The 10,455-nt window shown below is 53.3% G+C and overlaps 1 protein-coding gene across 1 annotated transcript; it reads left to right on the top strand.

Moving 5' to 3' along the window:
- Window positions 1-13: 13 nt before the first annotated feature.
- AQP3 (aquaporin 3 (Gill blood group)) lies at window positions 14-5,074 on the top strand. Its single transcript, XM_004677723.2, has 6 exons — window positions 14-227; window positions 3,186-3,312; window positions 3,644-3,781; window positions 4,116-4,234; window positions 4,556-4,773; window positions 4,860-5,074. Exons 1-6 carry the CDS (start codon window positions 120-122, stop codon window positions 5,020-5,022), a joined length of 873 nt encoding a protein of 290 aa, XP_004677780.1. The 5' UTR covers window positions 14-119; the 3' UTR covers window positions 5,023-5,074.
- The last annotated feature ends 5,381 nt before the right edge of the window (window positions 5,075-10,455 follow it).

Raw genomic sequence — 10,455 nt, 5'->3', positions numbered from 1 at the left:
CCGGCCTCCCGCAGCTCCCATAAAGTGCGCCACCCAGCGCTCTCGCAGCCACTGCTGCTGCGCCCGCCACCTTCCCGCCGCGCTCCGCCAGCCCGCGCCGCCGCCTGCCCCGAGCCATCATGGGTCGACAGAAGGAACTGGTGTCCCGCTGCGGGGAGATGCTCCACATCCGCTACCGGCTGCTCCGCCAGGCGCTGGCTGAGTGCCTGGGGACCCTGATCCTCGTGGTGAGTGGAGGGACCGGGACAAACCCTTCTCTCTCCAACCTTCAACTTCAGGATTCCTCTGACCGCCGAGGGGCTGGGCTTTCAAGATAGCACTAATGCCTGTCCCAGCTCCGACCTCTCCAGTCTAGACTCCTTCCAGAGTGCTCTTCCTCTAGAGCACGAACCCTGACTCTTGACAGAAAGACAGCTGTTATTCCCCAGTGACAGCTCTGGCCCTTTACCTTCCTACAGTGGTCACCTGGAACCTGCAGCCTCTCCTCATGCTTCCCACTGGTTCCCAGAGTCCCGGCTTTGGGATGCAGGTGGCACTGAGGCAAATGAGCCCCTCTCAGGTTATTTGGGTCCTGAATGTCTGGCCCTAATGAATAATTAAACCCCAGAAAGTCCAAAAGTTCCAATGACTGGAGGCCAGTTTGTCTGGGGTGGGGGCAGAGGACAGAGGCCATCTGGGTGCAAACTGGCGGTGGGAAGAACTAAAGATCCTGAAGATAGGAAGCTGTGTGTGTTGGGGGGGGACAGGTAAACAGACAGCTTCAGTGACACCAGACCCTGTCAGTTACCTTGACAGGTGCTATTAGCTCTGCAGAAGCACTGAGTGACTGCCTCCAGCTCTCAGTTACTCCTGGGAGTCTCCAAGTGGAACACTTGCCCTGCCGAGGTGACCTCCCGAAGTGGCTCCCCAGTCCCACTTACAACCTGGTTGTGCCAGTTTTGCCCCCAGATTGTTCCTGGGTGAATGTTTACAGTCCTTGGGGCTGGTGGACACACCAGTTATGGTCTCCATTTCCTGTCTCAGTTACTCTCTGATTTTTAGTCACTGAGGTGATTACATCTGTTTTGCCGTGGGTGACTTCTGGGTTCAGTTACTGTGTTGCCCAGTCCCAACCCTAAGTCATGCAGACCAGTCAGTCTGTCCGCCCCCCAATCCCCCATGGTGAGAAAGCTTAATTAGGGGCAAGTAGGGCCCTCCCCCCCCCCCCCCCCATGGCTGGTGGTTGTTGGTGGGGAAGACTCCTCAGGAATCAGAGCACTGAAACTCACCTCTAGCTCTCAGAACAGGAAGTGGGGGGTAAGCCACTTGGGGTACTTTATCCATAGTCCCTCAAAAGACTTGTCGCCCAGCCAGTCATCCCCACCCCTTCTCTACTCTGCACCAAGAAGGGGTTTTGGTGCTTATCACCTTCCTGCCCCAGAGCCTTGTATCCCCCCACCCCCTACTGATTCGTGGCCTCACCCCTAGTTTGAGAGCATCCAGGACAGGGAAAGTTGTCTTCTGCCTTCATGCAGGGGACTCCTGATACCTCCCAAGTCACATTCACCTTTCCCACAAAGGAGCTGTCATCGGGTCTCATGTTCAGTACTAGGGTCATTTGGCTTAATCCAGACCACAAAAGCAAGGTGTTTCTTTTGTGGAGAAGACATTCTGGCTCAGGTGGTATGAGGCATCAGATGTCAGTGGAGAGCAGGACCAAAAGGGCTGCCAGGGAGGAGGCCCAGGTCTGGGGGACCCCCGAGTGGTAGGGGAGGGCTATACCTCTCTGGGTTAGGGACCTAGAACCTACAAGTGCAGAATCAGGACTACCTTTGGGATGAGGGGAGCCCTTTTCTCTGGGGTATCTACTAAGGCTAAGGCTGGGGAGAGGGGAGAAGGGGGTGGGGAGTAGGGGGAGGAAGGAGGGAAGGAAGAGGAAGATTAGTAGCAAGGTGGTGGAACTGGCTCTGACAGCTTCTCCCTCCAAGGTTTCCTGGGATGGAGCCAGGTCTGGGCTTCAGGCAGGCAAAGAGCTGAGGCTAGGACCTGCCAAGCCAGCCAGGTGCCCCAGACCCCCACATGCATGCCCACCCCGCCCCCTTCACATACTCACACTCTGATCTTTGCTCAGGTTTGCAGCTGCCTGCATACTTTTGTCCTACATCACACCTCTGGCTTCCCTGCTATCTTTTGGTTTTTCTGAGGGATAATAATCAAAATGCTTAACCCTGTACAACAGGACTCTAACCATCAAACGGACAAGAATCCTTAGCATGGATCTTGAAACCTATCTGCTGGGTAGATATGAAAGCTTTGGTTTTAGGGAGGTGAGAGGGGACACAGAGGCAAGGACTGGAGCAGCTCTGGGGGACATTTTGGGGGCCCACAGTAACAACCCTTTATAGGTGGCATGGAAGTATATATAGCCTTGAACGAGGGGAAGAGGGGAACGACATAGCAGAACATTCTCTAGTTGTAGGACAGCAGGGACCATAGTCCCTTGAGTGCCCCCATGTCTGTCAGAAAACTTAAACAGAGTATCCCTATTTCCACCATCCTGAGTCCTGGATCAGGACTAGTGAAAGAGCATCAAATCTGTCTCTAGGACCTGCAAAGCTGAGAAACGAAACTGGTCCCATGGGGGCAAGAGGTTAGGGTGGGTGGAGAGAGGGGACTCTGAGTGGGAGACTGGGGTGGGCGGGTAGGAGTGTGACATCCCAGATTCAGGAGAAGAGGGTTCCACCAAACTTCTGGCCTCCTTATTTCTTCCCCCATTACTGCCACCACCTGAGCTCTACTTTGGGGCAAAGAGGGAGGCGACTGCTGATGGGAGACAGTGAACAACACTTTCCCACCTCCTTCTGGGCCGGTACTGAAGAACTGTGCTGGGGAGAAAGGATTTCCCTCACACAATTAAGATGCCAGGAAAATTAATCATGTTGTTTAGACCATCCTCTGGGCTCCCGGTCACAGACTCTGCTTCCAATACCTTCTGTGAGACTCTGTTATATTAAAGTTGGCACACTGGGAATGGGAGGGGATGTCTCCTTTGGGGTGCACTTGTGGCAGGGGTTCAGGTTGGGTTTCAAGAAGGGCCTCCCTTCCTCCTGATGTAGGGAGGTGGAGGTCGCTGGCTTCACTCCTGCCCTGTGGAGTGGTCTCGACTGGGTCTCACCTTCCCTGTCTTGTTCTGTTTTCTAACACAGATGTTTGGCTGTGGCTCCGTGGCTCAGGTGGTGCTCAGCCGGGGCACCCATGGTGGTTTCCTCACCATCAACCTGGCCTTTGGCTTCGCTGTCACTCTGGGCATCCTGGTCGCTGGTCAGGTCTCCGGTAAGGCACTAGCCTAGTCATCCCCCTCAAGAGCATTCCCATGGGGAATGGGTGGCGAGGTGTTCCTGAGGGTGTAGCACATGGCTGTGGCCTCAGGTTTGAATTCATGGGAGAGTAGAGAAGGAACTTGATGCTTAGAAACTTCCACCCTCACTTTGCAATCTGAGATTACCAGAGTTGGCCTCTTACATACTTACCCGCCATCTGTTTAAAAAGTCCTCTGTGCCCATGTTCAGAGGCCCAAATAGGAGAGATGTGGGCGGGGGGCGGGTTCTGGCCTCCTCACCATGGCAGACTGTGTCTAACTGGTCCCTCTACCTCTCCTCCCCAGGAGCCCACCTGAACCCTGCTGTGACTTTTGCCATGTGCTTTCTGGCACGTGAGCCATGGATCAAGTTGCCCATCTACGCCTTGGCTCAGACATTGGGAGCATTCCTGGGTGCCGGCATCGTTTTTGGGCTGTACTATGGTGAGCATTCCCTATCCTGCCCTCCTCTGCTACCCACCTCTCTCTGCTTGGGACCTGCTGGCACTGGGCCTTTTGATGACAGACAATTGGGGCCTGCCCAGGCCCCGGGCTCATGACTCACTCATTTACGCACAGGCCCAGGTAGGGGGCTGAGGGGAAAGAAACGGGTTGTGCAACAAGTCTTGGGCCCGCCACTCCATTCCCTCTGTCTCCAGACCATTACAGAGATGATTATACTTACCTGTGACCCCTAGAGGGTGGGAAGGGCCAACTTGGAGGGGAAGACCAAGCTCAGGCCTCTGCCTCACCCTCTCTGGGTCTAATCTGTCACCAGATGCAATCTGGGACTTCGCAAACAACGAGCTTGTAGTGTCAGGCCCCAACGGCACAGCTGGCATCTTTGCCACCTATCCCTCTGGACATTTGGACATGGTCAACGGCTTCTTCGACCAGGTACGGGCCAGGGACATGTGATGGGGACACAGGGAGGAGGAGCAAGCTGCCTTGGCTGGATCATGGGGTAGCTGGGAGTTAGGACTCTTAATCCATGGGTTCTCAATGTGTGGGGACACCTCCATGAGACTCATGGTGTCGGGTGCTTATGAAGCACGTAAGTTCCTATCTAATCAGCTCCCCAGGAGATCCTAACACAGCAGAACCAGGAGATGACAAGACTAAGGGGTGGAGGGAAGCCAGAGGATGGAAGGAGGGACTTGAGCGTGGGCTGGGAGATGCTTCTCACTCTGTTCTCCCCATTCTCTCCCTGCACCCCAGTTCATTGGTACAGCTTCCCTCATTGTGTGTGTGCTGGCCATCGTGGACCCCTACAACAACCCTGTCCCCCGCGGCCTGGAGGCCTTCACGGTGGGCCTCGTGGTCTTGGTCATTGGCACCTCCATGGGCTTCAACTCTGGCTATGCCGTCAACCCCGCCCGGGACTTCGGCCCCCGCCTTTTCACTGCCATCGCTGGCTGGGGCACAGAAGTCTTCACGTGAGTGCAGTCCCCACCCAGAGCACTCCAGCTTGCCTCTCCCACCCTGCCCCCACCCCTCACCACATATGTCTGCCTTCCCTCAGGACCGGCCGCCACTGGTGGTGGGTGCCCATTGTCTCTCCGCTGCTGGGCTCCATTGCAGGCGTCTTCGTGTACCAGCTCATGATCGGATGCCACCTGGAGCCACCCCCTCCCTCCACCGAGGAGGAGAATGTGAAGCTGGCCCATGTGAAGCACAAGGAGTAGATCTGAGTGGGCAGGGGCCACCCCCTGCCTGGCAACCTCCCTGGGACATTCACTGACTTTGCAGGGGCAGCTCCCTAGCAGCCCCTCAGACACCCCTCCCAGGCTAAGAAGCTCTTTGTCTACCCTCACCCCACTGGACAGCCTCCTTTGAGGACTTCCCTGCTGGATCCTGCTCACATAGGATCTTAGGCCATTGCCCTTAAGCTGGTGGGACAGGGAGTAAGGTCACTATATCCCTTTGTCTCCCAGAGGGAGAGAATGGGCTGCTGGTGTGTGAGTGTGTGTGCACAGGCGTGTGTGTGGTTTCCTGGATCTTCAGGACAAGGGACCAAGCTGGTTGGGAGCCCAGAGGTTGGGGGGTGGGTGGTGGGTAGGATAAGTGAATGGCCCATCTGTGAGTGAGAAAAGTGCCTGGGGTCTGCATGTTTCAGGGGCTCCATGCAGAAGAGAATCCAGATCTATGTTTGAATATGTGTGTGTATGTGCTCTTTTGCCTAAGTAGGGAACTTCTATATGCTTTTGGGGTGGGAGGTGTGGGGAGGGTTGGGAGGAAGGACCACAATCCAGGTCTGGAACTGTGGCCATCCCTAAGTAGGGGCCAAGTAATATGTTTCTGTCATAACGTAGGCATGAGGGGATGAGGTGAAGTCCAGGTCATACGTTTCATGTCGCTCTTTTTAAAAAGGTATATATATATATATATAGATAGATAGATAGATAGATAGATGTTACAGTCTTAGGGATGGGAGTTGGGAGACGCTAAATAAGGTCCCCACTCCTTTCATCTTAACTCAATGTATGTATTCTTTTGTCTTTTATAAAAAATAAAATGTATGTCTAACACAGCCAATTGTACAAGTATCTTTCTGCTTGCTTTGGGTTTTTTTTTTTTTTTCTGGAGTTAGTTAAGAAACTTGAGTATGTCTGCCTAGCTGCGTCTACCACTGGCCAGGTTACAACCTGGTGACTTTGGCTTCAGCTGTGCCCTGGGTGGCAGGGTTCAGTCACACACAGAGGTCAGAGACCTCTCTTCATCTCAGCTCGAATTCAGTGGTCCCACACTTCCTCCCAAGTTTCTGTCTTCCTGAGACCTCTGACACATCTCCATTCTCATCCCTGTACCCATACATCTTCCAGGAGGGCAGGTTTGAGTCCAGCATAGGGAAAAACGTTCTCCTAGACACAGCTGCCCATAGGAGAGGACTGCTACCCAAAAGTAGTGAGCTCCCTGTTGCTGGAGGAGACCAGTCCGACTGGTAACTGGCACGGGTTTCTCTGAGTCAAAGCTGTTCAGGCTCCATCACCACTACCTAGACCTTATCCACAGCTCCATTAGAATAGCCTCCCTGCCACCAAACCTGCCCCATTTGGTCCCTACAGCAATCGGGGGATCATTCTAAAACCCACCCAGAAAGTGGGGCAGAGAAAATATCCATCCTATGTTCAGGTCCCTGAGGACCTGGCCTCTGGCTTTTGGCAGTGCTTTATGTACCCCAGACTTCATCTATCATCTCCAATCTTTAGACCTTCCCCCTGAAGCCCAGAGACCATGGTGGCATTCATCTCTGTCTTCCCTCTTCTTCAGTCTGAGGCACCCCTGTAGCCTATAAGGCTGGGGTTTGACTATCTCTGGCATCCTGACTGCCCAAGGAGGCAAGGGGCCCAGGAAACTCTGTCAGGAAATCATGTGCCTCTTCTTACTTTCTCCTTCTTTACCTATCCTCCTCAAGTTTCTCTGAGACTCAAAGGGAAGAGGGCCCCCACCTAAGGCCTCCTGCAGAGTTAACTCCACTGGAGCCAGAGGATCCCTGGGTCCCATGGGAGAACTATAGTTTTTGTAGAGGCTAAACCAGCTTTTTAGCCCCAGTCATTTCAGATGAGAAGACTAAGGCTCAGAGAGGGTGGGTGGCAAGAGCAGGGTCACACAGCCAGGACTTTGGGGAGGTGGAGGTGGTTAGAATGCAGTTTCACCTCAGGTCTCCACTCCCTCCAGGTCCCCAGCTCCCAAGAGGCGTGTCTGGAATGTCAGAGGGACCTGAGCCAGAGGGAGTGTCCCCTTCCCAGGCCCTGGGGGGAGGAAGGGCAAATCTTGGGAGGGGAAAGAGACTGCAGAGTTTCATTCCAGCGACACAGGTCCCACCTTTCCCCCACCCTGCTGTCCTGCCTGGCAGGCCCCATGTCTCCTACCATCCCTTCTGCTCAGATCTTTTTGTGGATACAGACCAGTCAGCCCAGAGAGAGGGGGGCCTCTGGTGCAACGGTTAACATGTAGTCAGACCTGGACACCAGGCCCAGCTTGGCCTCTCTCTAGCTGTGCTACCTTGGTGTGATGAGTTTCCTCATTTGCAAATTGAGGGATTATGAGAACTCAGAAAAAGACTTAACACAGTGGTCAGTGGGTGGTAAATGATACTATTGTTGTGATTATTCCTGCAGAACTAGGAAGGGGGATGGTGCTGGTCCCGGAGAGATGCTGAAGATTGTTTTTTAAAGGTCATTGAATGTACTGTCTTCTCTGCCCAGATTCCTTCCATGGAGTCTGAATTTTCTGAGAGGGGGTGGGAAGGACGTGTGGTGGGTAATGGCTCACTGCGCCCTGGCTTGAGGACATTTTGGGAGAGATGGAAGAGAGACAAGAGGGGACTACTTGCACAGGTGGGGAGTGAGGGAGGCCAGCATTCAAGGGCAAGTGGATGGAGGTCAGACCACCCAAGGAGTCAGGCCCTGGGGCCAGGGTGTGGGGCAGAGCAGGGGCTGTAGGGACACCAGAGAGTAGCAGCCTGTGAGCCCTCCTAGGGCAGGAGAGACCCCCCCCCCCAACTCTCCACTCACTTGTAGGCATGCCTCCATTAGCCATTTTGCTGATAGAAAGTTCTAGAAAGAAAACTCTTCATCTCCTTTAGGAAAGTGTCTTCCTCTTCTCCAGTCAACTTAGTGCATTTTCCAGGGTGGACTTGGAAAGAGAATCATTGCACAGGGGGATAACCAGAACCCACATCTCACCTCTGGCCCTTCCCCTGAGTCAAGTCCTCTCCACAGGCTGCCCATGTTTCTGTGAAGTTCTAACTTGTTTGGATTGAAATTGGCCTACCTGAAACCCGACCTTGGTTCCTGTTTCCTTGTGTGCCTGCCTGTGTGTGTGCACAGAGGTGTGCGTTCTCGGTGTTTCTGGGCGTGCCTGCCCTGTCTCAGTACCTCTGGTTATATCTCTGTGGGTCTGGGCATCTGGCTGGCCACATCTCTGCTGCTCCCTGACTGTGTATCTGGGTTTTGCTTTGTGTATTTCTACAGGAACATCTTGTGTCCCTCAGAGTGCATCTCTGTGTGTGCATATAGCTACTCTCCAGCTTGGCAAAGTCCTGCCTGTCTTACCCTGGGGCATGCCTGCTCCTTAATTCCTGGTAATGAGCTCTCTCCTTGCAACTCTTTTCTCTGGATTTTGTTTGTCTGAGAACCTGGGTGGGGCATCCCCCTCAGGCTTGGGGAAACAAAGGTGAGGCAGTGTAGAGTAGGAGGGTAGGTGGGGTGGGAGGGAAGTACTTCCACCTCTCACAGGGACCCCAGAGATGGCCCCTAATGTCCCTGGGAAAGGTCTGTTGCGAAGACATGTCCTGCATGGGGCTAGGGTCTCCTCATTGGGATGAGGGATCCTGTCTTGGGGTGGGGTCCTCTGAGTTGTGATTCAGCGAAAGTTGGCAATGTGAAAGGAGGAGAGACCCAGCCATTGGGCCCTCTGGGAGATCCACTGAAGGGGGTTCACCCAAGAATACCTGAGTCTTCAGTGGGCAGCAGAGTAGGTGTGTCTATCTAACCACTGGGGGTGTGTGTGGGGGGGTGGCCTCCCCTGGGACTCAGCGTCTCTGCGCCTCGGGCCTCAGCCTTTGGAGCCAAATTTATTTGAAGTAAGGGAGAGGGTGGCGGTGGGAAGAAAGGCTCTGTTTGTTCTGGGTACCTCACTTGTCCCAGCATGGCACCTATCTCCTTTTTATGTAAAGGGGAAACTGTAGCCCAATTTCTCCCACAGGGCAGTGCAGCAGAGTCTGGATTAGAGTCCATTGTACTGTCCCCAGTCTGGCTGCCCTAAACCTCTTTCCCAGACAGCCCTCTGGAATATCTCAGGGAGCAGGACTCTGGCTCCAGATACCTGCATGTCATGTCAGCTGTAGGATCCTGGGCATGTTGTTGGGGATGGTGGTGGTGAGTGGTGGTGGTGGGGGTCTCCTGTTCTCTTAGATCCAGTCTCTGGCCTGCTCTGTGCCCAGGGGGCCAATATCTCCTTGACCTTTTGCTTTCTGGCTTCCAGCTTGACTTGGTAATGGGAGGCACAGCTGGGAAGTCAGAGGGTAGTGAGGAGGTGTACTTGACTGTATTTGTGCCTTTGCTAGAGCTTCCCCTGTTTTCTAGTGACACTGCTCTCTCCTCTGCCTCCTTTGGCCCAGGGGGACTTGCTGTCTGCTCTTGGTCCTGGGGACATTTCATTTTGTCCTTGTGTCTTTTGACCTTGCCTCTGTAAATAATCTTTTTATAAACTGTTCAGTGAAGTCCACCAAAGGCATGCGTTCTTGCTGGGTCTCTGATGGCTTTAATCTTACTAAATTTTAGCTTCTCCATCTGTAAAATGGGGGTGTTAAGTAAAAGTGCCTTCCTCCTTAGGTTGCATAAGAAGATTATTATGTGAAGTAACATAATTGCAGAACAATGCCAGATATTGCCATGAGTTGCCATGGAACAAGTTGACAATGTTGGGATGGTGATGACACTCATCATGATGCTGCTGCTTCCCAGAGAGCTGTAGTAAGAGTGAGACACCTGACTCTCCCAGGCCATCTCCTCTAGCTGCAATTTCCATGGGGGTCTTACTCAGCTTAGAGGTGTAGCCTGAATCCCCCCAGCTCAAGTGGAGCCAATATTCCCAGGCAAGATTGGGGTGAGGGGACATGGGAACCTCCGCCCCTTTCTCCTTAGCTGCTTTTTTCAGAAGGACTCAGGCTCCTGGGAAGGGGAGAGGTAGGTATCCCGCAATTTTGTGGGGCTCCAGTAGACTCGTAGGAGTTGAAAATGGTCGTGGTGATGAATTAGGTGCTTAGGGGGTAGTATGAGGTCAAGGGAAGGAGTCAAACCAGGAAGAAACCAAATCCCAATTTGTGTTTCCTAATCTTCACAGCTTCCTCTCAAGTCTCATTGTCACCCCATTTTAGCTCCTCAAGAATGGGGTGGAAAAAGAAAAAAGCAACAAGAAGAAACACATTTTTGGTTGTTTTTTTTTTTAAAGATTTATTTATTTATTCATACAGAACTGGCGTACAGGCCAGAGATGCGGAGGGTGAGAGGATTCACCAAAGACAGAGTGGGGAGCAGAACAGGCAGATCAATGAAGTACACTGCTGAGGGGAGCAGTGGGTGGGTCAGAAGAGGTCTGCCACGCCATGTGGA

The sequence above is a fragment of the Condylura cristata genome, unplaced genomic scaffold (assembly GCF_000260355.1).
Source record: "Condylura cristata isolate star-nosed mole 26May11 unplaced genomic scaffold, ConCri1.0 scaffold00006, whole genome shotgun sequence".
Taxonomy (NCBI): Eukaryota; Metazoa; Chordata; class Mammalia; order Eulipotyphla; family Talpidae; genus Condylura; species Condylura cristata.
Note: the sequence above shows the minus strand (reverse complement) of the source record. Positions and strands in the feature narration are given on the sequence as shown.

What these genes read in the sequence shown, in the direction of transcription:
- AQP3 (XM_004677723.2), top strand. Translation starts at nt 120, where the DNA reads ATGGGTCGACAGAAGGAACTGGTGTCCCGCTGCGGGGAGATGCTCCAC. An exon ending in GGTCGCTGGTCAGGTCTCCG is followed by an intron (nt 3,313 to 3,643) that starts GTAAGGCACTAG and finishes TCTCCTCCCCAG; the next exon opens with GAGCCCACCTGAACCCTGCT. An exon ending in TGGGGCACAGAAGTCTTCAC is followed by an intron (nt 4,774 to 4,859) that starts GTGAGTGCAGTC and finishes GCCTTCCCTCAG; the next exon opens with GACCGGCCGCCACTGGTGGT.